Source organism: Rhododendron vialii, chromosome 6a (assembly GCF_030253575.1).
Source record: "Rhododendron vialii isolate Sample 1 chromosome 6a, ASM3025357v1".
Classification (NCBI taxonomy): Eukaryota; Viridiplantae; Streptophyta; class Magnoliopsida; order Ericales; family Ericaceae; genus Rhododendron; species Rhododendron vialii.
Window position 1 is genome coordinate 37,441,354 of NC_080562.1, and position 27,730 is coordinate 37,469,083.

The window sequence follows — 27,730 nt, forward strand, 5'->3', positions numbered from 1 at the left end:
GTAGAAGAAATATCTGGCATTTTACTCGTTTATTTATTTGCAACCTACTGGCATCACCATTGTTACAATGAATCCTCTTATTATATAGATTCTTTCCCCCAAAATTTATGGGATCTTTGTATTGGGTTGGCTGGTGATGGTTTGTGCAGCTCTTCTACAATAGATAGTTGGAATTTTAAGGCTGAACTTTATACAGTTGGAATTGTTCCATTGCCGCCTTAATGTAGCAGTATAAATGGTTATGACATGCAATTGCTAAATGTTCTATTAGTTGGAAATGAAAGAAACAGTGAATAAAGTTGCCCTCTTTTGAATTTTTTTTTCCTCCCAAAATGGTACGATAGTTTTATTGATACAAAAAAAGCCAATACATCAAAAAAGATGGCTAAAACATAAACTAAACATAGTATGGCAATGAGCCAGTTTCACGCTTTTTACTCAAAAAGGACAACGGACAAGTTAATCCAATCTTTGAACACTATCTTTAACGCAATGAAAAAATGCAATATTGACACTGTAACCATTTGTTGTATTGCCGTTGAGTTTCAGAACCTCGCAACTAATAGCAAAGCTCCACTACTGCTAGATAACTTAAAAAATATAGTATTATGGGTATAACTCGCTGATGGGGTAAAATCTCACGTAGGTTGTGTAATTTACCAGACTGCTATTCTAAAATAGTCAAAGGCAACACAACATACAAACACTGTAAGAATTGCATTTTTGCCATAACCATGACACCCTAACAGCAGAATACATATTTTCCATGTAGTTTTCGATGTCTCAATCCTCCTTCCCCCGAGCTATATCAAGAAGAATTTGGTTCAGATGCTGGCCAAAAATCTTGGTAGAAAATGACTCAACGACATGTTGTCGAGCTTCAGAACCCATTCTCTCTGCCATTTGCGGGTCCCTTATGAACTTTTCCATCGCTGAAGAGAACTCTTGAGGGCTAGGACCACAAAGGAACCCTGTCACGCCATTCTTAATCGTCTCCACAGGACCCCCACTATTGCATGCAATTACAGGTTTATAGGCTGCCATTGCCTCCAATGGAACGATTCCGAAATGTTCATCCTACAATTGTTAAGCATTATTAGGTGACTTTGTTTAAAAATTACAATTTTGAGGATGACATTGGATTTTCACACACCTTTGGTGTATAAAGAACACAGAGGCATTGCGAAAGTAGCATATTTCTTTCGGCTGTTGAGCAAGAGGTCATGAACTTAACCTTGTGAGACACCCCTTTCCGGTCTGCTAAGCCTTTCAATTCCTCCAAATATTCAACATTCTCTCTTAGCCGTTTATCAAAGCCACCTGAAGAAAATACATAAGGTGGTCAAATTACTGAAACATGTACCAAATTCTACATCCAAATGGGCAAAAGCATATCATGCATGTGCAGCAAAAAGTGTAACCCCATTGCTCTGAAACATAAGCTGAAGATTAAAAACATTCTAGCATGGTCCCTCGTGCAAACAGGTGGGGGCAAATGCTTTCTCAGATTGCCAAATTTGGTGTGATTAAGCACAATCTAACGTTGGTTCCTAGTTTGGGGGGGGGGGGGGGAGGGGGGAGGGGGGGGTGGTGGCGGCGGCGGCGGCGGGCAATGCTTTTCCAGATTGCCAAAAAAGCCAACTACAGACAATTGCAGAAAGAGTCAAAATTATACTCGCAGCCGGCGATTACTCCCAAATTAGAAGAGTTAACAAGGGAGGCACAAGCAGCCCTTTTATGCTGCATCAAACAATAATGTCAAAGGAAGAAGAATAATCACCATTCGCATTGACAATGCAAGATACAAATGGAACATAGATAATAGTGCATACTGCATACTGCATACTCCTGATTGCTCATCAAACTGCTATTTATGTTGCATGGACTCTTCTAAATCTGTCAAGTGTGTATATGCACTCTACGTGTCTAGTTGGCCATAGTACCATCAAGCTGTCTAGTACTCCAAGCTTACCACATAATTGCACATGTAAAAAACACCACCGTTGACGCTTTTGATTCTTTCCTTGTTTTTTCATAAGTTCCAAGATTGATGCTTATGTTACATGAAAATATCTTTCATCTCAGGAAAAATAAAACAAAAATAGATCAAAAATGAATTTCCATCTGTACCCTAGAGTCCCTTGAACTTGTGTAATATATGATTCCAGCGCTAACATTGTACGCCAATGCAAGAAATATGGCACACAACTGATGAAGGAAGACGCATTTTGTACAAGAGACAGACTGGGTAATGATATACAACTAAGAACTAGAAAGGATATATCTAAAACCAAGATGAATCAATGACTGTACATCTGTACTCAAGCTGGAAAGAGATAGACTTGCCTACAACTGTCAACGTAGCGTCGGCAACATTAAGACCTTGGACATCACCTCCAAGGGTTTGCAGCAAGGAAAAAGCACATATTGCTAATTCAACATTCTTTTTCCTTTCAAAGCGGTTGACAGAGAGAAAATTAAACCTGCAACAGATTAACCAAATAAACTCTTAACATCAGTGCGTGGAAGGGCAAGGGTAAAAACTGCTAAGCATATGTTTAAACACAAAAATTCTAAACCATGCCCAAAACTAGAAAGATACCAAGAACAAGGATGTTCGTTACTTAAAAGCATGGGGTTTATCAAACTGCTGTACATTCACCGCAGGGTAAAGCACGGCTGGTTTGATTCCTCTCGCATGAAGATGCTTAAATGTACCCGCAAAAGTAGATGCAGTAAATCTGCTGTTAACCAGAATCAAATCCGCCATACCTGTAAATCCATAGGTCAATCCATTAAGCTTGTGAAAAGCACATTACGTTAATTCAACAAAGGCATAGAAGAGGTATGGAGGATGATTGGATCACTTGTTCTTACATTGTCGTTTGGCATCACCTATTCAGATCATAGGATATTTGTTGGGTGGCATCACCTTCATTTGCAAAATTGCTTTTGATTGATACTATCAATTTTTTTGCAACAAAAAAGAGAGATGATTGTAGTACTGTATCTTATTTTCACTTTCTTGGGCTATTTGGTTTGGAAGTGGCTACTAGAGGACAAGTTCGACAACATCGTTCATTATTAGCATAAATCGTGCCGCTTGTCATCTTTGGGCCTCATGTTCTCTTCCGTTTAAGGAGTCCTCTCTTTCTTTCTTTTTCCCTCAGAATTTTTAGAGCAATGTGTGATTTGTAGTTTGTCTTTGATTAACCTTCTCCTTTACACTTTATTTAAGCGGACATGTGTCCTCCTTTCTTGTATTTGGCTGATTTTTAAAATAGAATTTCCTGTGGTGTGATGGAAAAGAAAAGATATGGAAGACAATTTACAGGACAATCACAAAGCTGGGATCCAGACAGGTACCAGTCGTTACTTCTTCTATAAAGTCTATGGGTTTCCGATATATCTGCCGAAGAATGGTTGTGTGTTGAGCCAGCAACAAATCCGGAAAGTGGCAATAGAATACAACCTGGACAGGAAGCAGACAACGTGAGATATCCATAAACCGCTAATGGTGAATTTTCTTTCTAAAATAAAGAAATGATTTTTTTTTCTAAAATAAAGGAAAGAATCACCTTAGTTGATTTCTTTAGTTTCATCAACGGAACGACTACAGAGACCTGATCAGCTAGCACAACATCGAATGATGGCCACATGAACAACACACAGACAGCAACAAAAATGCACCTGAGATAGGCACATACAGCATGTAGATGGTAGAAAATATGACGGGGTAGGAAAGCACCATATACAGTTACTTGAAAGGTTCCTGCACATTGTGTTTGCATTAATGTCACATATCGTTGATAGTTGATACATTACAAGGAAGAATAGATGCAGAGTACCAAAACAAAATTGTTTAAAGGGGAAGAAAAACATCTAGTAGCTATCACATGCAGATATTCAGAGAAGCTACAAAGAAGTTATTTTCAAGGCTTACACAAATGGAGGTGATTTTACACATGGGTTACTAATGAAACAGAATTGAGAAGAGTGAAGAGCCGGTTTAATTACTAAGTCGCCACTTCTTTTGTTTCATAAGGACAGCAAACATAGAAATTAGTATTCAACCAGCCCATCATCTTGGAAATTACCAATCATCAATACTGTACCAAAACTCACTTTTATTTTGCCATGTGCTCATGTGAAAATGCTTTTAACTAACCAATTCTGCAGTGAAACGGCATGGTTATACAAAATTTCTTCAGATTGTGTTACAGCCTATATTACCTGGGATTACAATTGTTCTAGTGCAAGTAAAATAAATCAGAACCTGGTCTATAAATGTCACTGTGCAAGTTTTAGGGAAACCTTTTTTGCCTTGGCTTAGACAGGGAAATGTGGCAACCTTATGCAACTCTCCAAGATATGATACAAATGTAAGTGTGATAAACATTATACATGTAAGTAACCAGACCAAGTCAAGAAAAACATCTCAAAAAGATACGACAGTTTCTTTAATCTGAAAAATGCATGCAAGTTCAACCAAAAAGTACTAATTGATAGAGCAGCCCAGTTGACCAACATATTAGATAAAAACAATACGAATTCCTCACCGGCAAGAGTCTCCTCAAAACATCGAGTTCTGTCGTGGTGAGCTGTAAAAATATGAACCTTGTGACCATGGGATGCAAGTCCCGCGGCAGCATCAACAATTAATCTTTCAGCTCCCCCTATACATAACACCAGCCATGGTTTAGTTAGGGGTTTTAGCAAATTTGCATTTAGTCCTACGTATCTTAGAGTGCAGTAGCCTTTTTCTTTTAATTTTGCATCGCTTGCAAGGTACTAATATTTTCTGCACGAATGCATTTTCTTTTCTTTTTTTTCCTGCTTGAAACGTAAGAGTCGTAAGACTCAATAAGTTCCCATCTCTATCTGTAATTTGTTTAGTGGAAAAATTTGTTGTTAATTAGGAGGGTACACTCTTATCATCAGCCCAAATAACTCCATTCCACCTAGACCGAAGCCATCACCTTTCACCTCCATCATCAATTTCTGGAGCCAAAATCATACGAGTCAAAAGATAGAAAAGTAAAATCTCAATTATACCCGAAGTCCTAAGCTCATAGCTGCACATCAACTAATAAAGGTGTTGGAGTTTGTCCCACATCGGTTAATTATCTCCTCCAAAATTAGTATATGAGCCTGTGCGGCCTCTCCACTCTCTGCCAATTAGTTTGGAGTTAGATGCTTTAACATGGTATCAGAGCTAGAGTTTCGGAGGTTTTTCCCCTTTGTTTGTGCCATAGTTGCACTTTCTTTTGTTGTGATCCGTGTGTTCCGAATCCTTTGTTTACCTCTCCACGTGCGATCGGGGGTCGCACGTGCGGGGGAGTGTTGGAGTTTGTCCCACATCGGTTAATGATCTCCTCCAAAACTAGTATATGAGCCTGGACGGCCTCTCCACTCTTTGCCAATTGGTTTGGAGTTGGATACTTTAACAAAAGGTTTAAAAACTCAGTGCTACCCATTATCAATAAACCTCATGAAATTGAATAAGCAATAATCACCCGAAAAATGTCTCATCCAAAGATCAACCGACGTATAAAATTACACTCCAAACCTCCAAAGATCTTCCCCATCAACCCCTATTCAAATCCAACTCAACAATTTCTTCACAAATGCAGCTTCCAAAAGGTGGGTTGATTTCTAAACTAAAAACAAACTCTTTCAAACAGAAAACTTGTCTTCTTAAGACCATTCTGTCAATGAAACTCTTCAAAAGCAAATGTAATGATTAATTCCAGAGCACTTGAATTTCATGTATTCCTCATAAAAAACCATCTTCTCAGAATGTCGTAAGATTCACCCTCTTCAGTCTTGATACATTCAAACAGAAACAACAATAGAATGACGGAAAAGTACAATCAATAAACCTCAAGAAAGTGAATGGCGTTAATGGAAAAAAAAAAATCTCTTCAAAAAAAAAAAAACCCATATGCACGAAATTACACTCCAAACCTTTGGAGATCTTCCCCATCAACCCCAATTCAAATCCAAGCAAACAAATTCTTCACAGATGCAGCATCCAAAAGGATTGATCTCTAAAATAAAATTAGACTTTTAAACAGATAATTTGGCATCTTAACACCATTTCAACAATGAAGCTCTTCAAAAGTGAATGCAATAACTAATTCTCAGAGCACTTGAATTTTATTCATTCCTTCAAAGGAAAAAAAAAAAACCCATATTCATGGAATGTTGTTGTAAAAATTATAGATTCATCCTCCTGAGTCTTGATACAATATGACCGAAACAAAAATAGAATCACATGTTGGGATTCCATTTCGCGGAAGTTTGCTGACAACCCACAAACACACTCATATTGAGATCCAATACTTAATAGGTGTTGTCACAAAGAGAAGCAAGAGTGACATGCAACCTACTCCACGGAGAGAGATACTCCACTATATGAACAATATAGAGCTTTACAACACCAATACCCATGCCCTGAAGTTACACACACTTCCCCGCTCACCCAGTGTCCATTATCCCAAAATCTCATGGGTTGCCCGCTCATTAGTATTTTTATCTTTGCCCTCACAGTGTATCACCACAGCACCAAAGGGTGCTGCCCCATCTCTCTAAATCTCCATCTCTATACTACATAGTCTACACTGGAATTCCTCTCTCATTCGTTCACATATACATACACGAAACGAAAGAGCAAAACACAAGGCTGCACAAATTGTTTGATTTCCAACATGACAGACAATTACACAAACAAGAGAGGTAAGTATAAAATAGTAGTTACCGATTCCGAGATCAGGATGAATGAGGGCGATGTTGAGACTGGAGCTTCCCTTCTTCTCCATCCCTTTGTCGTCTCCTCTCTCTCTCTCTCTCTCTCTCTCTTCAGTGTCGAAACCCCTCTCTCTCTCTCTCTCCCTCTCCAGAAGAGTATTCTTTCTTCCTTTACGATCAATCAATCAGTTTATGGCTGTGGCCAATTTTAAAGAACCCTGGTAGTTTAGGTCGTGTTCCCAGGATGCGAGACGGCGGTTGGTGGGTAACAATATTGGGTTTGATCCTCTGTGACCAAATCTATTTTCGTGAAAATAATTTCACACAAATCATCTCCGATTACAAACTAATCAGAGTTTGATTAATACGATAATATACATGGTACATTTTCTTGACACGATCAAAACTTCAACAGTTTAGATCATAAAAATAAACCTAAATGAGTTCACAATTTACAAATTACACATTGCTAGAGAACCATAGTGATATTGGGTTTGATCCAGTAAGGCCAAATCTATTTTATTAAAAATAAATTCATACAAATCAACTCCGATTATAAACTAATCAATATTCGATTAACTTAATCTTTATCGAGGTATATCTTATTGACAAGATCTACAACTTGAACAGTTTCGATTATGTAAATAAACCAGATTGAGTTCACAATTTACCAATTAGCAAATTTCAACATACTTCTCCTGTTCAACCTGAGAAGTCCTAATGAATCCGGGCGACGTCGTTTTATGTACCTCGCGTCTGATAAACACGAGTTCGTGTTGACTTCCTTGTCCTCGAAAAATGTAGGCCTTAATTATCTTCTGTTTTATTTCCCAAAAAATAGCGAGGAGAGAGAGATGACCGGAGAAGAGGTGGTGGGCCCCGCTGGCCCAAAGGTCGTTCGCCTGCTCTACTTCGTCGGCGCCGGATGTAATAATCTTCTTCTTCTTTAGCCACTACTATCGATCAATTCGTATAGATTTTTGTGTGTGTGGTTGGATTATGTTGATAGTATTCAGCATTGTTGTAATTAGAATTTGGGCAATTTTGTTTCAGTCATATGCACGGCGGCGATCAACAAGTGGAGAGATATTCAACGGAAGTCCGTTCAATTACCGGAGAAGCCGTCCAATGCGGTACAGAAAGCAGTCGAATGATAATCAATCGCCTCGTGTTTTAGGGTTCCATCAAAGCTCAGTGAGTAATTAATACATGATTCAGTGGCTTCTTTGCTGCAGAAATTTGTATTTGGAGATTGAAATACCTAGTAGTTTTTTTTTTTGTAGACATTTCGTGATCCAATGCAATTAAAGTCTGGACTTTTTTTCTGTGATTTATACTTATCAAAAAAAAAAAGTCTGGCCTTTTCAATGCGCATATGTATGTATATTTGCTCGAATTTTCAAAATGTTGATGAGGGTCAGGGGGAAGTTAGTTTAGTTGGTGTGGATTTTGATGTTTCGATGATGTTTAGGTAATGTAAATCTAATGAAACGAGGGAAGCGGTTGAATGTGAAGAATTTTGTCATGAAGTTGTGGAATTATGCTTGGTGTCCGCCTTGCGATGCTACTTATGGTTAGAATGACCCTAATTATCTGGTGAAATTATTAGGTGAGACTAACCAAAATAAACATATAGGCTTCGTTTTGATGGATCATGGATGGATGTGGAATTGTGGACCTATAGGTGGCTTGTGAGAAACAGTGGAAGATGGACTAGAGGTAGAAGTGGCGATAATTTATCAAAATCTTATGTAACTGCGATCCCTGTGTTTGTTTTGTTCAACATCACTGCAATCCTTAACATGAACGGTTTTAATTCACTCCTATTTGGTGGTCATTTCAAATCCAGATTACAGAGCGATAAAGCTCCAAAACTCAATCTCTAATTGTCAATTTGAGCTATTCATAATGTCAAATCCCTCCAGTTGAAATCCACATTTATCAAAACAAGCCTTAAACTACATAATCTAGATCATTCTAACAAACGTAGATGTGCTCTCCACTACGGTCTTTTGTTCATTTGGAGCTTGGGTTAGACTCACTTGTAACTTAGGCTTGAGGTGGAAGTGATTCCAAGACCTCTGGTGTCACCCTGGGGAAGCCCACCAAAGCTATATCATATTTTGGGCATGGGTGGGAAAATGCCTGAGTTAGTTCATGCGATGATTGATATCCTTTCGGTTGAATGGGGAAATGTATCCTTTTTCTGCTGCCCTTATAGATATGATGTGTGCAAGAGTTATGTTCTTGTGGGCCAAAATAAAACTTCAAATGTGGACTCCTAAATGTGTATGTATAGTGTAGTGCTTGATTGTGTGAGCATGCTTGCTTAGCTGGCTGTTCTCAAATGCGAGTCCGGATGAAAGAGAGATTCTTTGGGAATGTAATGCATACCAGGAACTTATATGTATTGAGCTGAAAAATACCAGGATTACCAGAGGAAAGACAAGACAAGACCATGAAAAATGGCTTCCCCATGAGTGTAATGCAAGTAAATATTTACACTTGCAGTCTTTTTTTCATGAATCCCTCCTCTCTTAGGGTAATTTCCATAGAGCTAGATGAAGAGACTTCTTGAAAACAAAGCTGCATCTGACTCCACCAGTAATTACCACAGCACTTGCACATCTTCACATGAGCATGATTTTACATCCTCATACAGAATATTTGGTCTCGAACTGAAAAAGAATTCATCAGACAGGATAAAATGTATTTGAAATGGAAGGGAGAACCTATTTGGAATCACAACGCCAAGATAAAATGTATGGATGAATTAAGCCGCAACTCATGGCTCCCTCTTTATCGTTTGGTCTAGAACAACTTTTGCTTTCTGTTTATATGCAGGAAACAACTTAAAGAGCTGAAAAAGCTTATTTTCGAGATGCTCCATTTAGAATCTTAGATGTTTTTTTCCCTATAATTTTGAATAATCAAGTACAAGGAGACCTCTATGAGAAGACCTTTGGAGAAACAGATGAAAGAAATGATATCCACAGGTCGAAAAAGAAGAAGAAGAAGAAGATTTCCTGCAAGGGCAAGCGATACAGATAAAATAAGACAGAAGAGGATTTGTGTCGAGTAAAGCCAAAAGACGGACGATCCGAATTTTCTGCAGAGTAGGTGGTCTGCAAAAGGCAACATAATCTGTATTTAAGATAAACCAGCCATCTCCTGGAATCAAATAGTGAAATACAGAGTTGAAAAAATCCCGAAATAATCATAGCACTGTGATAAGTGTAGTGCCTACATTTTTCCTCGGACATCCGGCAACTTAGCACTGCAGAGCCAGTTGCATCGCCAGTCTGACATGTATTCCCACCAACCATGCCACAAAACTTGCAATAAGTCACCGGAAGGGAACTTCTGCAATGCAAAGGAAAGAATGGTTATCAAAGGAAAGAATGGTTATCGCGTTGGCCGATAGAGAACCCTTGCACTTAAAGATTTTGATACATGCTAATCGAAATGAAATTTCTCTATCCGCACAGCAGCAGAGACATTACTTTGCCAAACAAGCACTTCAAAAACATTACATAAGTGAAACTGAACTGCTTTTTAGACAAAATTTGATTTGGATGCCCAGAAAAACTTTATCTGGAAACCTGTCTCCATAACATGGTCCAACACATTTCGTACATATTTTTTTAGTCTGCCGCCTGGAAGCTTTGGATTATTCGCGTTGGACTGCCTACAAATGAATAAGCCTAAGATTGCTACTGCGTAGAACACACAGACACGAATTTGTTGCATGTATCATCATTTGGATCTTCTTCTTTTTTATCGGCATCATCATTTGGATCACCGCCATCAACTTCGACAGGATGGGCTCGAGCGCATTCAGACCCATCATGTTTGCTCCACGAGTCTACTAGACACTGGAAAAGGGAACTTACCGGACTTGAGATAAACATTCTCAAATGGTTGTGTGGCTTTACTTCCAACATGAGAGACTCAAATTCTGCGAGAGCAAGGGTTTCTTTGCAGCAGTCGCATCGAATGCCATCTTTGGTTATCCTGCCCTTAAGCAATACTTGAGTCCTTCTATGGTTCATATATTACAAAGCCTTCACTGTCTGGATCCAATCCCTTTTCCGAGTGACGTCCCACCAGAGCATATCTCTTTTCATGTTCTCTCTCCCTCCGACATGATCTTTGCATTCCCCTCCGAGATGTATTAGCTGGAATGTCTTTCACTGTCTGACGATTTCTGTTTTGTTCCTCTGCCGGCATTGTTCTTTTTAAACTTCTTCTTTTGAGTAACTCCTTTGTGTTTCTTATTTGCACCCTCTGTTTCTCCCGTCAATCCCTTTTTGTAGTCCCATTTTCTTCTTTGTTGCTCTGAATAATTTGCTTAATTCCTCTTCTGGTATCGGAGTAATCAATTGTCCAGCCTGCACTCGTAAGCATATTATTCGATCTCTCAATACCTGCTTTTCTGTACTTCTTATGTGAACTCCCCCTTCCTTTTGCTTGCTCCCTTTTGACTGTTTTACAATGAATTTCTGGCCCGAACAACGTAACTTACGAGCTAACGACCTGGTGTGCCATTATCCAGGAACTTGGAACCACTAGTGACCTTTTTGGACTTCAGTAGATTGCCATTTTCCCTGAATCCCACCAACTTCTTTTGCTTTCTGTTTATACGCAAGGAACAACTTAAAGAGATGGAAAAGCTTATTTTCGAGAAGCTCCATTTGATGCTTTTTTTGCTTATAATACTCAAGTGCAGGGAGACCTCTATGAGAAAACATTTGGAAAAACATATGAAGGAAATGATATCCAAAAGTCGAAAAAGAAAAGATTTCCAGCAAGGGCAAGCAACGCAGATGAAAGAAGACAGAAGAGTCGAGTAAAACCAACTTGTCAGTATATGGCCATCGATGCAGAGAGATGATAACTCAAGGGGGGGCGGGCGGGGGGGAAATGAGAACATAGACTGAGAAAGTGCGTTTTCGGGGAGCCAAGTGCAGCTGATTCCAAAGCTTCTTCAAGGGGAATAAGAGGGATTGCAGCCATCCCATTAGGAGAAGTAGAGTGAATTTGGTCCAAGGTAGGTGAAAGGTTGGAAGGAAATTATAAAGGGTGGGTGTTGAATGACTTCTTTTGGCAGGGTTTTCATTATAATAGCCTTTGAACCCAAAAAAAAAAAAAAAATGGCCAAGTCTCCTTCGATACATAGTGAAAACTTGGTTGTTCATTGGATGTACTCAATTACTCGGTTGGAGAACCACGTAAAAGACTCTGTGTCTTGCGTTCTTTGTTTCTTTTCTTGATTGTTCTTCACGCGTTGTGTGTTTGTGGTATGGTCAATTTGTCAACACATGATTCAATCTGGAAAAAGAAGATCTAAGATAAGATATATCATCTGCATCTGTTGCGGGCTGGTAGCAATCTAATTCATGACATGTTCTCAAGGCATAGATTTTGCATTCTTGCGATCGTAAAATGCAAAAAAAAAGAGTAACTTCAAACTTTTGATAACTTCCCTGAAACAGAAAACATAAATTTCTATCTCAGACTTCTACAAGAACAAACCGCAGCTCATGCAATTATCAGACAACATTGGAAGAACAATGAAAGCTATATGAAATGAATTAAGGAAGAAACAGTTATGCTTAGTTAGGCAGGAGAGGGTAGAGAAAGAGCTGACTTCGAGCATTCTTCTGCCTTCAATGCTTAGTTGGAACTCAACGAGACTAAAAGTAAAAAATTACGATGAAAAACAAGAAAAAAAAAAACCTATCAATTGAATTTCTTTTATCTACAGTACCATCTTACATATATTTTTTAAACTTTGATCCATATATATATTTTTTTTTTTCGATTTCTCCCGTCGAACGAACAATTTATCCCAACAATTACAACGAAAAGTCAGCCTTGTTCCTCTGAAAGCTTTAGGGGCTTTTTGAGTTTTGTTTTTATTCAAAAAAAATTCGCATTGGTTAATTTTGTGTCAATCTTTTGTGGAGTATTTTTTTCGCATTGTTTCTAAAAATATTAGGGTAAAGGTAATTTTTTTAACTTTTTGGATTTCACTCTTGAGACCAATCAATAATTCACAAAAGTTTTGTGTGAAACTAATAAATGCGAAAAAAATTTGAATAAAAACAAAACTCAAAAAGTCCAAAAAGCCTCTAAAGCTCTTAGAGGAACAGAGCTGGCCGTAAAGAATTACTCTTAGCCACGAAGAATTACTCCTGTCCACAAAGAATTACCCTTGGCCGTGAAAAATTAATCTTGGCCGCAAAAAATTACTCTTGGCCATGAAGAAATACTCTTGGCCGCAAAAAATTACTTTTGGCCGCAATTCTTTGCGGCCAAGAGTAATTATTTGCGGCTAGAAGTAATTAGTCGCGGCCAAAAGTAATTCTTCACGGCCAAGAGTAATTCTTTTCGGCGAAGATTAATTCTTTGCGGCCAAGCGTAATTCTTTACGAGAGCAATTATAGTGTGATTAACCCCTAATGTTCTGGGAGAATCAGATAAAATCATCAAACTCTCCTCTCTCTCTCTCTCTCTAATGTTCTTCTCTGCTGTTTCCGTCCTTTCACACCTGCTGGTGCTGCTTCAATCAGTGTGTTTTACTTACCAAAATACAATGTGCATCGATCTAAGTAGCATTCTCAGTTGAACTTGTTATTTTGCTGGATATGTTGCTATTGCTAGTATAATATTGACATTTTTCTTCTTTTAGTTTTTCTCATGGAATGTGACGCATATCTTGGGTAGCTCTTCACAAAAATGTCCTCTGCATTTGTTCTGTTGATATTTTAGCAGCTGCTTTCATTATCACAATTGCCATTCAATGCTATTGCAGGTATAAAAAAGCCGTGCGGTGGTTTGAGAAGATTTTGGCTCACATTCCGTCATCTTTAAGTGAAATGTGGGAACCAACCGTGGTTAATCTGGTCCATTCATTGAGAAAATTAAAGTACGTTTATTTGGCTTCCAATACCTATCAGAATCAGTATTCCATTGTGGTTCCCTTAAATTTATGCTTACTCTTTGAAACTAATAGGCTGTTGGATTGGTAGCAATACCAGCCAGCATTTTCTTCTTAACTTTTGTTGTGTGATGTTGGTCCATGAGGGAGCTCTTTCAGATGACACAATTCACCCGACTTGTTTTGTATTATCATCTTATAATCAAAAGTTTAGCTGGCTATGGATAACATTCTGGTTTGGTTTTGGCAACTCCGTTCCTATTTAGTATTTACCTAACCATGCTTCTTCTTTTTTAGACCAATTTATGTCCAAATATGTGTGATGGTTGTGCACATTGTCGTTTTGGTTCACAACACAAACTCTAGTGTGATGGTGGTTACATTGGTGAGGATGAGAGACAAAATTGCATTAGCAAAGAACTTTCTAGTTTGCTGAGAAAAAAAGAAAAAAGTACTTACTAGCGAAATTGTTTCGAAAATTTGGAGTTCGTGGGAGTTTGAAGATGTTGAGGATGCTGAGAACACTATGTTCAGATCATTCCTTGACTTCTCTTTGTAACGTGTGATTTTTTTGGACATATTTGGAGATTAGGGATGTTGAATAGCTTGAGTTTGAGCTTAAGCTAGAGCAAATTGATCATACTCATCCAGTTCTTCATTCTTCTTTATTTTGACAAAGTAGATGGCCTATTCGCGACGTTCATGCTTTTGATGTCTTCTTCCAAGTTCGTTTACATAGTACTACTGTATTTCAGGAGGTACCATGAGGCGATTACGTACTATGAGAAAGCACTTGCACTGTCAACCAGAAGTTTGAGCACCTATGCAGGTCTTGCCTACACTTACCATTTGCAGGTACATATTATTTGCGCAGATTTTAATTATTTTTCGCATCTGGTGTTAATATGATGCTACTGAAGAGGAAGTTCCACATAAATATATCCTTGTGATCTTCTGCAATCGACTTGATCAATTGCATCAAGGAAAGTAGTGTTTTACGATAGGAAAGTACGCTTTTTCTTTCTATGGGAACTGAGAAAGAAAAAGGGTTATTCCTAGACTTTTTAGTCTACTAACGTGGTTTGAAGTCTCTTTATGCATTGGATAATTCAGCTCTAAGTAACTTGTATGGTCGGCTAAACGAGCTTTTAAGGGAATGCTAAGGTTTCATGCGAGAAAGTGACCAAACTAGCCTGCCACCTCTATATTAAAGTCCCGGCTTTGTCTCCGCTTGCCTTTTGTGATAAATTTGTCTTGCTGATGATTTCTATGCTTCTGCAGGATAATTTTATTGCCGCAATTACATACTATCACAAGGTATGTCACTCCTAACTTGAGTGCTGGAATGAAATACATCACATATTAAAACATTCTCTCTGTCCCATTTTGTGTCCTTTTTGGAAAAAAAAAATTATATGGTTTTCCCATCTTCCCCTCCTCTCTTGACCCTTCAAATGAAGTGACAAGTCCAACTTGAAATGAAGGGCTTTTTGGAAAGTTCAAGTTTGTAAAGTACAATAAGTTTAGCAGTCAACATTAGCTAACACATTAGCATTTTGCACGAAGATTTTTTTCCTTAGTTTCCAATCTCGAAAGACGTCCCAACTTAAAAGCACCCTATTATCTGTTGACGCATTCTAAATGCCTGTTATTCTTTCTATTTATCAGGCTTATGGCTGAAACCAGATGATAAGTTCTGCACAGAAATGTTGACATTAGCTCTGGTGGATGAATGCCGCCATGGTGTAGAGCCCAAAACGGATACTCGTCAAAACGATTTATTTATATATTGAGAACATGAAAATTACTGCCCATGTTGTATTTTATGTAGCCAATGTATAAATTAGACATGATGAACTAGGTATATTTTTTGTTGTACCAGTAGAAGAAATATCTGGCATTTTACTCTTTTATTTATTTTGAAACATGCTGGCATGTATTGAAGCCTTTGAACTGAATATTTTTCATCACCTTTGATTTATACAATGATCCTCTTTCTCATATACTAGTAGTCTTTCCCCCAAAAGTTATGGGATCTTTGTATTGGGTTGGCTGGTTATGGTTTGTGCAGCTCTTCTAGAATCGCACAGTTTTTACTCTCTCTGCTTTAACATGAAATATGTTTCTGTTGTTGGGCACATATGCGACCTTGGAATTACATGTAAACTGTTTGAGTTCGCAAAGCCACTTCTTAAATCTCGATTCAAGTGGTTAGGTGCATAACTTATATATGAACTTAGAATTACATGTAAACTGGTTGAGTTTGCAAAGCCACTTCTCGATTCAAGTGGTTAGGTTCGTAACTGATATATGAACTTGAAATTGCATGTAGACTGGTTGAGTTCTCAATGCCACTTCTCGATTCAAGTGGTTAGGTTGGTAATTCTCTATTTGCTAGCTTAATAAAGAAGATTCAGAATACCAAGGAAAATGAGGAGCAATTCAGCGTTCTAAACCGAAGTACTGAATTGGTTCCTAACTTTCATCCAAACATTACCACCCAGAAAATGCTAGACACCCGATCGAAGAGAGGCCCACTGTAACAATCTACTAGCAATAGAGCAGAACCTTACTTTCCGTTTTGCCATAACCATGACACCCTATCTGCAAAATGCATATTTTCCATGTAGTTTTCGATGTCTCAATCCTCCTTTCCTCGGGCTATATCAAGAAGAATTTGGTTCAGATGCTGGCCAAATATCTTAGTAGAAAATGACTCGACGACATGTTGTCGAGCTTCAGAACCCATTCTCTCTGCCATTTGGGGGTCCCTTATGAACTTTTCAATCGCGGAAGAGAACTCTTGAGGGCTAGGATCACAAAGGAACCCTGTCACACCATTCTTAATCATCTCCATAGGACCCCCACTGTTGCATGCAATTACAGGTTTATAGGCTGCCATTGCCACCAATGGAACGATTCCGAAATGTTCATCTTACAATCATTAACCATTATTAGGCGACTTTGTTTCAAAATTACAACTTTGATAAGTAGGAGACTTCTTGTCAGTTGTACAGAATGGACCTGAGGATGATATTGGACTTTTACACCCCTTTGGTGTATAAAGAACGCAGAGCATTGCGAAAGCAACATATTTCTTTCAGCTGTTGAGCAAGAGGTCATGAGTTTAACCTTGTGAGACACCCCTTTCCTGTCTGCTAAGCTTTTCAATTCTTCCAAATATTCAACATTCTCTCTTAGCCATTTATCAAAGCCACCTGAAGAAAATACATAAGGTGGTCAAATTACTGAAAACATGTACCAAATTCTACATCTGAATGGGCAAAAGCATATCTTGCACGTGCAGCAAAAAGTGTTCCCCCATCGCTCATAAACATAAGCTGAATTATTAATGAAGAGTGTGATTAAGCACCATCTAGCATTGGTTCCTCGTGTAAATAGGTGGGGGCAAATGCTTTCTCAGATTGCCAAATCCACCAACTACAGACAATTTGTAGAAAGAGTCAAAATTATACTTTCCAGCCGGCTATTACTCCCAAATTAGAAAAGTTAAAAAAGAGAGGCCCAAGCAGCCCTTTTATGCTACATCAAACAATAATGTCAAAGGAAGAAGAATAATCACCATTCACACTGACAATGCAGGATACAAATTGAACCAAGATAATAGTGCATATTGCGTACTCCTGATTGCTCATCAAACTGCTATTTATGTTGCATGGACTCTTCTAAATCTGTCAAGTGTGTGTATGCACTCTACATGTCTAGTTGGCCATAGTACCATCAAGCTGTCTAGTACTCCAAGTTTACCACATAATTGCACATGTAAAAAACACCACCGTTGACGCTTTTGATTCTTTCCTTGTTTTTTCGTAAGTTCCAAGATTGATGTTTATGAATATCTTTTATCTCAGGAAAAAAGAAACAAAAATAGATGAAAAATGAACTTCCATCTGTACGCTAGAGTCCCTTGAACTTGTGTAATAGATGATTCCAATGCTAACACTGTACGCCAAGGCAAGAAATATAGCAGACAACTGATGAAGGAAGACGCATTTTGTACAAGAGACAAACGGGGTAATGATGCACAATTAAGAACTAGAAAGGATATATCTAAAACCAAGATGAATCGGTAACTGTACGTCTGTACTCAAGCTGGAAGTAGATAGACTTGCCTACGCCTGTCAACGTAGCGTCAGCAACATTAAGACCTTGGACATCACCTCCAAGGGTTTGCAGCAAGGAAAAAGCACATATTGCTAACTCAACAGTCTTTTTCCTTTCAAAGTGGTTGACAGAGAGAAAATTAAACCTACAAAAGATTAACCAAATAAACTCTTAACATCAGTGCGGGAAAGGACAAGGGATTAAAACTGCTAAGCATATGTTTAAACACAAGAATTCTAAACCATGCCCAAAACTAGAAAGATACCAAGAACAAGGATGTTTGTTACTTAAAAGCATGGTGTTTATCAAACTGCTCTACATTCACCACAGGGTAAAGCACGGCTGGTTTGATTCCTCTTGCATGAAGATGCTTAAATGTACCCGCAAAAGTAGATGCAGTAAATCTGCTGTTAACCATAATCAAATCCCCCATACCTGTAAATCCATAGGTCAGGTCAATTCATTAAGCTTGTTAAAAGCACATTACATTAATTCAACGAAGGCATAGAAGAGGTACGGAGGATCATTGGATCACAAGTTCTTACATTGTAATTTGGCATCACCTATTCAAATCATAGGATATTTGTTGCATGGCATCGCCTTCTTTCGCAAAATTGCTTTTGTTGATACTATCGATTTTTTTGCAACAAAAAAGAGAATATATTATATTATTGTATCTTGTTTTTACTTTGTTGGGCTACTTGGTTTGGAAGTGGCTGCTAGAGGACAAGTTCGACAACATCGCTCATTATTAGCATAAAGTGTGCCGTTTGTCATCTTTGGGCCTCACGTTCTCTTCCGTTTAGGGAGTCCTCTCTTTCTTTCTTTTTCCCTCAGAAATTTGAGAGCAATGTGTGATTTGTAGTTTGTCTTTGATTAACCTTCTCCTTGGTACTTTATTTAAGTGGACATGTGTCCTCCTTTCTTGTATTTGGCAGGAGTAGGGAACTCCATATTGATCAATGCTCCACATTATTGTAATACAACTCCATTGCTTCAGTTTCTTAGCTCTTCAAACAAGCCAAGAAAGTAGCAGCTAAAAGTTACTGACTGTTGAAAGTCCTTCCTTCCACGAGTTCACGAGTCTGATAAACTTCAACGAAGAGCCGATCTCCACCACAATTTTCAGCGGGAAAGAGGCCATAACTACACGTGTATTATTCCTACTGTCTTGATCAAATGGCTCACAGTGTAACCATGCCACCATGCTACTGTCAAATATATCCATGGAATTCAGCAGAAAGAAAAATCAACAAAGTTTAAAAGGGGCAAACAAAAGACTGCCACGAAAACAAGCAAAAACACAGTAAAGAGTAGAGAACCTGAGCAGCGAACAGTGACCCCAGTGGGGATATGGGTGATTCGGACAGCATTTTCAACTTTATTCACATTCTGACCTCCTTTCCCACCTGCCCTTGAAAAACTGATGTCTAGGCCTTCTTCAGGTATTTCGACAACCATTGACTCATCAGGAAGAAGAGGCACAATTTCAACACCAGAAAAGCTTGTCTGTTGCAATTCAACATTCAAATATGCAGTTATATGAAGATCAGAAGAGAGTTTATTCAAAATAGAGCCTCAAGAACAGTAATTTGGTATAGTATATTGTACCCATATTCATGGCATATCTTCCATGTTGTGGGTAACATACTAATCTAGTGTTTCATACTGTTTCCACGTTCACGTCATATAACACTGTGTTCCTCGAACAAACAACTTCAAATGAAATTCCTCTTCTTTTTCTGGCATGTTAACTATTCATCCTCTCACCACATTTTTTATGGTTAGTCTATAAACAGAATTGGAAATGGGGAATGCTGAGTCTCCAAGACATCTGATCATCATTTATTTATATAAATAATAAATTTATTGAAAATACATCAAGGGGATGCCACCCATTTATAGAAGAAAACGAAGAACGAAATGCCAAAAAGCCATCAATAGAACATATCTGATCATCATTGTCATTGTTATTTTTAGTTTGCCAAAATGATCATCAGTACCTAAAAGGCTAAACCATATTCAACCAAACAATGGGAAAATAATCCAGGAATGAGAATGGACAAGGTTTTCCCTATTCCCCAGGCAAGCTCCCTGATTTCTATGTACGCGTTCTTAAAGAACAAAGATAGGCTCACCTTATTTTTGTTTGAACATCAGAAAAGCTCAAATCACTACAGTTTCTTCAGAATAACATTGTGCCATCACGAGGTTGTCCATAGTACCATTTCTATGATGGAAATTCGTCAAAAAGGGCGGGGTAAAAAACATACAGAAAAAATGTTGGATGCTTAATTAAAACTCATTTTCATGCTAGGTGAGTCCAACATGGATATGTCATGTCATCTTTAAGTCTAGATGAAACATAGCTGTGACACATACACATAGAACACCAGCAAAATATATGGACCAAATTCATCACAGACGACCAATCAAGTTGTTTGTCCAACTGGATCCATCTCTTAACAATTCATGGTCTCACCTTTTATGGAAACTTTCAGAATATGAAGAGACATGATTTCAGCCTCACCATCTCAAATCTTATAACTCCAAAAATCTAAGGCTTTCCTTTTAGACATCCAGGTACCAACCAATGAAACAGAAGAAGAAAAGGAAAGGAAAGGAAAGGGATAGCTTGGTGAAGTTTCCTGCCGAAGACCTTTGGCATTAAAAGGAGATAGTCGCATAATGTGGTGTGTTCCTTTCTCTCCAGAAAAATACCCATAGGCATATCGACCTTCAACTTCAACCGTTGCTGACTTAATCCCAGCTTCTTCTCCCGAGGACATTTCAACCACTTTTGTTTTGTATCGCTGCTTCTCTCCCCATCTCACATACATTCTGAGAAGCATGTCAGCCCAAACCTGCACTGGAAATTAGCGAACAATATTATATAAAGCAAGTAGATAATCACATGGACTTTGCAGTTCACCTTAGATATCTAGCAAGAAGTTTAGTTACAATATGAATGCAAGGCACGAGACTGTTGAACAGGACTGAGGGCATACAAATGCAACCAAGTTAACTCTTATCACAGAATCCACCCGGCATCCATAAGAGAGAATGAAACCAAGATAACAAGAAGCTCTAATGGAACATTCCTGGTAAACATTAACCTTTATGTTTGGAGGGCGAGGGTGAGTGTGTTTGGAGGGGGAGGTTGAAAAAGGGTGTGTGGATAGTCCCTTCTCGGTTAACTCTCTTAGAGTAGAATTTCCTGTGGTGTGATGGAAAAGAAAAGATATGGAAGACAGTTTAATGGACAATCACAAAGCAAGGATCCAGAGAGGTACCAGTTGTTACTTCTTCTATAAAGTCTATGGGTTTCCGATATATCTGCCGAAGAATGGTTGTGTGTTGAGCCAGCAACAAATCTGGAAAGTGGCAATAGAATCCAACCTGGACAGAAAGCAAACAACGTGAGCTATCCATAAACCGCTAATGGTGAATTTTTTTTCTAAAATAAAGAAAAGAATCACCTTAGTTGATTTCTTTAGTTTCATCAAAGGAATGACTGCAGAGACTTGATCAGCGAGCACAACATCGAATGATGGCCACATGAACAACACACAGACAGCGACAAAAATGCACCTGAGATAGGCACATACAGCATGTAGATGGTAGAAAATATGCCGGGGTAGGAAAGCACCATATACAGTTACTTGAAAGGTTCCTTCACATAGTGTTTACGTTAATGTCACATATTGATATATTACAAGGAAGAATAGATGCAGAGTACCAAAACAAAATTGTTTAAAGGGGGAAAAAAACATCCATAGGTACAAAGAAGTTCTTTTTCAAGGCTTACACAAATTACTAAGTCACCACTTCTCCTTTTGTTTCATCAGGACGGAAAACATAGAATTTAGTATTCAACCAGCCCATCATCTTGGAAATTACCAATCATCAATACTGTACCAAAACTCACTTTTATTTTGCCATGTCCTCATGTGAAAATGCTTTTAACTAACCATTTACGCAGTGAAACAGCATGGTTACACAAAATTCCTTAGAGTGTGTTACGGCCTATATTACCTGGAATTACAATTGTTCCAGTGCAAGTAAAATAAACCAGAACCTGGTCTATAAATGACACTGTTAAAATCTAAGGCATAACATTAAAGAAATTTTATGGGGGGGTGGGGGGGTGTTTGTGGTGGAGAGAGATTTAGAATCCATCAACAAAAGTAGCAAGTTTTAGGGAAACCTTTTTTCCTTGGCTTAGACAGGGAAATGTGGCAACCTTATGCAACTCTCCAAGAAATGATACAAATGTAAGTGAGATAAACATTATACATGTAACCAGACCAAGTCAAGAAAAACATCTCAAAAAACATACGACAGTTTTTTTAATCCGAAAAACGCACACAAGTTCAACCAAACAATACTAATTGATAGAGCAGCCCCATCGAACAACATATTAGATAAAAACAATATGAATTCCTCAGCGGCAAGAGTCTCCTCAAAACATCGAGTTTTGTCGTGGTGAGCTGTAAGAATATGAACCTTGTGACCATGGGATGCAAGTTCTGCGGCAGCATCAACAATTAATCTTCAGCTCCCCCTATACCAAACACCAGCCATTGTTTAGTTAGGCGTTTTAGCAAATTTGCATATAGTCCTACATTTCTTAGAGTGCTTCTTTTTCTTTTCATTTTGCATCACTTGCAAGGGACTAATATTTTCTGCATGAATCCATTTTCTTTTCTTTTTTTTCCTGCTTGAAAGGTAAGACTCAATAAGTCCCCATCTATATCTGTAATTTGTTTTGCAGAAAAATTTGTTGTTAATTATGAAGGTACACCGTACACTCTTATCATCAGCCCAAATAACTCCATTCCATCTAGACCAAAGCCATCACCTTTCACCTCCATTATCAATTTCTGGAGCCAAAATCATACAAGTCAAAAGATTGGAAAGTAAAATGTCAATTATATGCGAAGTCCTAAGCTCATAGCTGCACATCAACTAATAAGGTTTAACAACTCAGGGATACCCATTATCAAGAAACCTCATGAAATTGAATAAGCACACCCAAAAAAACGTCTCATCCAAAGATCAACCAATGTATAAAATCACACTCCAAACCTCCGGAGATCTTCCCCATCAACCCCTATTCAAATCCAACTCAACAATTTCTCACAAATGCAGCTTCCAAAAGGTGGGTTGATTTCTAAACTAAAACAGACTTTTTGAAACAGAAAATTTGTCTTCTTAAGACCATTTTGTCAATGAAACTCTTCAAAAGCAAATGTAATGATTAATTCCAGAGCACTTGAATTTCATGTACTCCTCTTACAAAACCATCTTCTCAGAATGTCGTAAGAATTATAGATTCATCCTCTTGAGTCTTGATACATTCAAACAGAAACAACAATAGAATGACAGGAAAAGTACAATCAAGAAAGTGAATGGCATTAATGGGAAAAAAATCTCATCGAAAAAAAATCCATATGAAATTACACTCCAAACCTCCGGAGATCTTCCCCATCAACCCCAATTCAACTCCAAGCAAACAAATTCTTCACAGATGTAGCATCCAAAAGGGTTGATCTCTAAACTAAAATTAGACTTTTACACAGATAATTTGTCATCTTAACACCATTTCGACAATGAATCTCTTCAAAAGTGAATGAAATAACTAATTCTCAGAACACTTGAATTTTATTCATTACTTCAAAGATGAAAAAAACCATCTTCACGGAATGTTGTTGTAAGAATTATAGATTCATCCTCTTGAGTCTTTATACAATGTGACCAAAACAAAAATAGAATGACAAGTTGGGATTTCGCAGAAGTTTGGTGATACCCACACTACACACATCTTGAGATCCATTACTTAATAAGTATTATCACAAAGAAAAACAAGAGTGAACACAAGAGATTTACGTGGTTCGACCCAAAACCGGCCTACTCCACAGGAGAGAGATACCCCACTATATGAACAATAGAGCTTTGCAACACCAATACCAGAGCCCTGAAGTTATACACACTTCCCCGCTCACCCGGTGTCCATGAGCATCAAATCTCAAGGGTTACCCGCTCATTGGTATTTTTTCTTTACCCTCACAGTGTATCCCCACAGCACCAAAGGGTGCTGCTCCATCTCTCTAAATCTCCATCTCTACACTACACAGTCTACACTGATTTTCCTCTCCCATTCATTCACACACACATACACGAAATGAAAGAGGAAAAAACAAGACAACCATTAATGGTAATCATCCCTGAGATTTTCCAGGTTTGGGCGTGGCTTCTTGGGTCAAACAAGGCTGTCAACTTGTTTCTTTTTAACAGATGGGCTGATTTCCAACATGACAGACAAGTGCACACGCTGACACAAGAGAGGTAAGTATTGTAAAAAGTAGTTACCGATTCCGAGATCAGGATGAATGAGGGCGATGTTGAGACCGGAGCTTCCCTTCTTCTCCATCCCTTTGTCGCCTCTTCTCTCTCTCTTTCTCTCTCCCTCTCAGAAGAGTATTCTTTCTCCCCTACAATCAATCGGTTTATTGGCTGCGGCCAATTTTAAAAAAAGAACTGGTAGTTAAGTCGTGTTCCCAGGATACGAGACGACGGCGCGTGGATACCAATATTGGGTTTGATCCTCTGTGTCCAAATCTATTTTCGTAAAAATAATTTTACACAAATCATCTCCGATTATAAATTAATCAGCATTCGATTAATATGATGTTCGATATGGTTTGTCTTCTTGACACGCTCTATAACTTGTACAGTTTTGATCTTGAAAATAAACCAGAATGAATTCACAATTTACAAATTACACATTGGAAAAACACTATATTGATATTGGATTTCATCAGGTGAGGCTAATTCTATTTTACCAAAATTAAATTCACCCAAATCATCTCCGATTATCAAAAAATCATTATTAGATTAACATAATTTTTATCATGGCATATATTATTGACAAGATCTGCAGCTTGAACAGTTTCGATTATATAAATAAACAAGATTGAGTTCGCAATTTACTAATTACAGAGTTTCAAGTGACTTCTCATGTTCCACCTGCGAAGTCTGAACGAACCCGGGCGACGTCGTTTTAAAACACCTAGCATTTTCAACTTACGAAGTATTAATAAGGACGACGTCGTTTTTTCAACCTCGCGTCTGTCAAAGGCGAGTTCGTGTTGACTTCCTTGTCCTCCAACAACGCAGGACAAAGTTCATTTCCCAAAAAATAGCGAGAGAGAGATGACCGGAGAAGAGTTGGTGGGCCCCGCCGGCCCAAAGCTCGTTCGCCTGCTCTACTTCGTCGGCGCCGGATGTAATGATCTTCTTCCTCTTCTTCCCCCTTACGCCTCTACTATCGATCAATTCGTATTGATTTTTGTGTGTGTGGTTGGATTATGTTGATGGTATTCAGCATTGTTGTAATTGGAAACCCTTTTGGGCGATTTTGTTTCAGTCATATGCACGGCGGCGATCAACAAGTGGAGAGATATTCAACGGAAGTCCTTTCAATTACCGGAGAAGCCGTCAAATGCGGTTCAGAAAGCAGTCGAATAACAATCAATCGCCTCGTGTTTTAGGGTTTCATCAAAGCTCAGTAAGTAATCAATACATGATTCAGTGGCTTCTTTGCTGCAGAAATTTGTATTTGGAGATTGAAATACCTAGAAGTTTTTTTTTAGACAATTCGTGATCTAATGCAACTAAAGTCTGGACTTTTTTTGTGATTTATACTTATCAAAAAAAAAAAAGTCTGACCTTTTTGATGCGCATATGTATATATATTTGCTCAAATTTTCAAAATGTCGATGAGGGTCGGGGGAAGTTAGTTTAGTTGGTGTGGATTTGGATTTGGATTTGGATTTTGGATGTTTCAATGAGGTTTAGGTAATGTAAATCTAATGAGAACAAGGGACGCGGTTGAATGTGAAGAATTTTGCGATGAAGTTGTGGAATTATCCTGCCCTCAAGCAATACTTGAGTCCTTCTATGGTTCATATATTTAACCACCCCACTAAGAGGGACAGTTCCCAAGTCGATCATCCATGAAAGAAGACTGCGCTTCCCTGTCATATAGTACAAAGCCTTCACTGTCTGGATCCAACCCCTTCTTCGGGTGACGACCCACCAGAGCATATGTCTTTCCGTGTTCTCTCTCCCTCCAATGTGATCGTTGCATTCCCCTCTGTGATGTATCAGCTGGAACATCTTGTTCACTGTCTGATGATTTCTGTTTTGTTCCTCTGCTGGCATTGTTCTTTTTAAACTTCTTCTTTTGAGTAAATCCTTTGTGTTTCTTATTTGCACCCTCTGTTTCTCCCTTCAATCCCTTTTTGTAGTCCCATTTTCTTCTTTGTTGTCCTGAATAATTTGCTTATTTCTTCTTCTGGTATAAGAGTAAATGCAGCAAGCGCCCCTACTATCAGCCTTGCCACTTTCAACTTGTTCTCTAAGAACATCGCAAGCCAAGGTAACTGACCGCGAACCATGTCCTGTGGGACTAACATATACTGCATCAAAGTACCTTCTGCCTATCTCTCTGCCTGACCTGTGCCTATAATCAATTGTCCAGCCTGCACTCGTTAGCGTAGCCATTATTTGATTTCTCGATATCTGCTTTTCTGTACTGCTTTTGTGAACTCCCCCGTCCTATTGCTTGCTCCCTTTTTACTGTTCTACAATGAATTTCTGGCCCGAACGACGTAATTTACTGGAACTTGGAACCCCGAGTGACCTTTTTGGACTTCAGTTGATCGCCATTTTCCCTGAATCCCACCAACTTCTTTTGCTCTCTGTTTATACGCAAGAAACATTTAAAGAGATGGAAATGCTTATTTTTGAGGAGCTCCATTTGATGCTTTTTTGCTTATAATACTCAAGTACTGGGAGAGTGAGACCTCTATGAGAAAGACTTTGAAGAAACATATGAAAGAAATGATATCCAAAAGTCGAAAAAGAAAAGATTTCCAGCAACGGCAAGCAACGCAGATGAAAGAAGACAGCAGAGGTTTTCGTGTTGAGTAAAACCAACTTGTCAGCAGTATATGGCCGTCGATGCAGAGAGATGATAACTCAAGGGGGGGAAAAAATGAGAACATAGACTGGCAAACTACGTTTTCGGGGAGCCAAGTGCGGCCAATTCCAAAGCTTCTTCAAGGGGAAGAAGAGGGATTGAAGCCATCCCATTAGGAGAAGTAGTGAATCTGGTCCAAGGTAGGTGAAAGGCTGGAAGGAAATTATAAAGGGTGGGTGTTGAATGACTTCTTTAGCAGGGTTTTCATTATAATAGCCTTTGAACCCCAAAAAAAATGGCCAAGTCTCCTTCGATACATAGTGAAAACTTGGCTGTTCGTTGGATGTACTCTATTACTCAGTTGGAGAACCATGTAAAAGACTCCGTGTCTTGCTTTCTTTGTTTCTTTTTCTCGATTGTTCTTCACGCGTTGTGTGTTTGTGGGACGGTTAATCTGTCAACACGTGATTCAATCTGGAAAAAGAAGATCGAAGATAAGACAAGACATATCATCTGCATCTGTTACAGGCTGGTGGCAATCTAGTTCGTGACATGTTCTCATGGTAGGGATTTGCATTCTCACTATTCGATCTAAACAATACAAAAGTGTAACTTCAAACTTTTGATAGCTTCTCTGAAACAGAAATTGACCGACTTAGAAATGATCAAAACAGCGGCAGTAACTTCAAACTTTTGCGTTCTTTGACAAGAAGGGCCCTCTTACAATGCAGTCCTGGAAATGATCAAAACAGCGGCAGTAACAGTAGAGTTGGCAACCTGCAGAGAAAGATCTCATCATCAAGAACTTTCATAGCAAAAACTCTGGGGATCCTTGGATGCACTCAATTACGCAATTGGGGGAGGGGGGGAGAACCACGTAAAAAAAACTCTATATCTTGCGTTCTTTGTTTCTTTTTTCAATTGTT

At 38.5% G+C, this 27,730-nt stretch overlaps 3 protein-coding genes and 1 long non-coding RNA gene across 15 annotated transcripts in view; 2 read left to right on the forward strand and 2 right to left on the reverse strand.

Annotated features, from left to right (window-relative positions):
* LOC131331506 (anaphase-promoting complex subunit 6) overlaps nucleotides 1-15,700 on the forward strand; it is a 39,746-nt gene extending 24,046 nt beyond the window's left edge. Inside the window, exons 13-16 of the mRNA XM_058365494.1 lie at nucleotides 13,568-13,681; nucleotides 14,449-14,548; nucleotides 14,975-15,010; nucleotides 15,380-15,700. Of these exons, the coding sequence (XP_058221477.1) occupies nucleotides 13,568-13,681; nucleotides 14,449-14,548; nucleotides 14,975-15,010; nucleotides 15,380-15,406 (277 nt within the window). The 3' untranslated portion in view covers nucleotides 15,407-15,700. The remainder of the gene's footprint in view (nucleotides 1-13,567; nucleotides 13,682-14,448; nucleotides 14,549-14,974; nucleotides 15,011-15,379) is intronic.
* On the reverse strand, nucleotides 509-6,927 carry LOC131331508 (uncharacterized). 7 transcript variants are annotated; one of them, XM_058365498.1, is made up of 9 exons: nucleotides 6,761-6,919; nucleotides 4,560-4,676; nucleotides 3,708-3,772; nucleotides 3,579-3,623; nucleotides 3,367-3,472; nucleotides 2,625-2,772; nucleotides 2,314-2,483; nucleotides 1,154-1,320; nucleotides 509-1,077 (listed from the first exon to the last, which is right to left on the reverse strand). In XM_058365498.1, exons 1-9 carry the CDS (start codon nucleotides 6,819-6,821, stop codon nucleotides 784-786), a joined length of 1,173 nt encoding a protein of 390 aa, XP_058221481.1. In that variant the 5' UTR covers nucleotides 6,822-6,919; the 3' UTR covers nucleotides 509-783. The 7 variants fall into 7 exon arrangements, with proteins under 7 accessions (XP_058221481.1, XP_058221480.1, XP_058221479.1 ...); XM_058365497.1 differs by having other exon boundaries at nucleotides 2,347-2,483; nucleotides 3,579-3,772; nucleotides 6,761-6,927; XM_058365496.1 differs by having other exon boundaries at nucleotides 3,579-3,772; nucleotides 6,761-6,923.
* On the forward strand, nucleotides 7,483-9,102 carry LOC131331511 (uncharacterized). 4 transcript variants are annotated; one of them, XR_009201398.1, is made up of 3 exons: nucleotides 7,521-7,677; nucleotides 7,804-7,944; nucleotides 9,084-9,102. It is a non-coding gene; the product is annotated as an uncharacterized LOC131331511 (long non-coding RNA). The 4 variants fall into 4 exon arrangements; XR_009201399.1 differs by lacking the exon at nucleotides 9,084-9,102 and adding an exon at nucleotides 8,387-8,405; XR_009201397.1 differs by lacking the exon at nucleotides 9,084-9,102 and adding an exon at nucleotides 8,222-8,279.
* A 218-nt stretch (nucleotides 15,701-15,918) lies between the features above and the next one.
* On the reverse strand, nucleotides 15,919-24,314 carry LOC131331509 (uncharacterized). 3 transcript variants are annotated; one of them, XM_058365505.1, is made up of 7 exons: nucleotides 24,191-24,314; nucleotides 21,298-21,491; nucleotides 21,112-21,217; nucleotides 18,106-18,253; nucleotides 17,794-17,963; nucleotides 17,611-17,656; nucleotides 16,772-16,911 (listed from the first exon to the last, which is right to left on the reverse strand). In XM_058365505.1, the coding sequence occupies exons 1-7, from the start codon at nucleotides 24,249-24,251 to the stop codon at nucleotides 16,902-16,904; spliced, it is 735 nt and encodes a 244-aa protein (XP_058221488.1). In that variant the 5' UTR covers nucleotides 24,252-24,314; the 3' UTR covers nucleotides 16,772-16,901. The 3 variants fall into 3 exon arrangements, with proteins under 3 accessions (XP_058221487.1, XP_058221488.1, XP_058221489.1); XM_058365504.1 differs by lacking the exon at nucleotides 17,611-17,656 and having other exon boundaries at nucleotides 15,919-16,911; XM_058365506.1 differs by lacking the exons at nucleotides 16,772-16,911; nucleotides 17,611-17,656; nucleotides 17,794-17,963; nucleotides 18,106-18,253 and adding an exon at nucleotides 20,124-20,687.
* Between the last annotated feature and the right edge of the window lie 3,416 nt (nucleotides 24,315-27,730).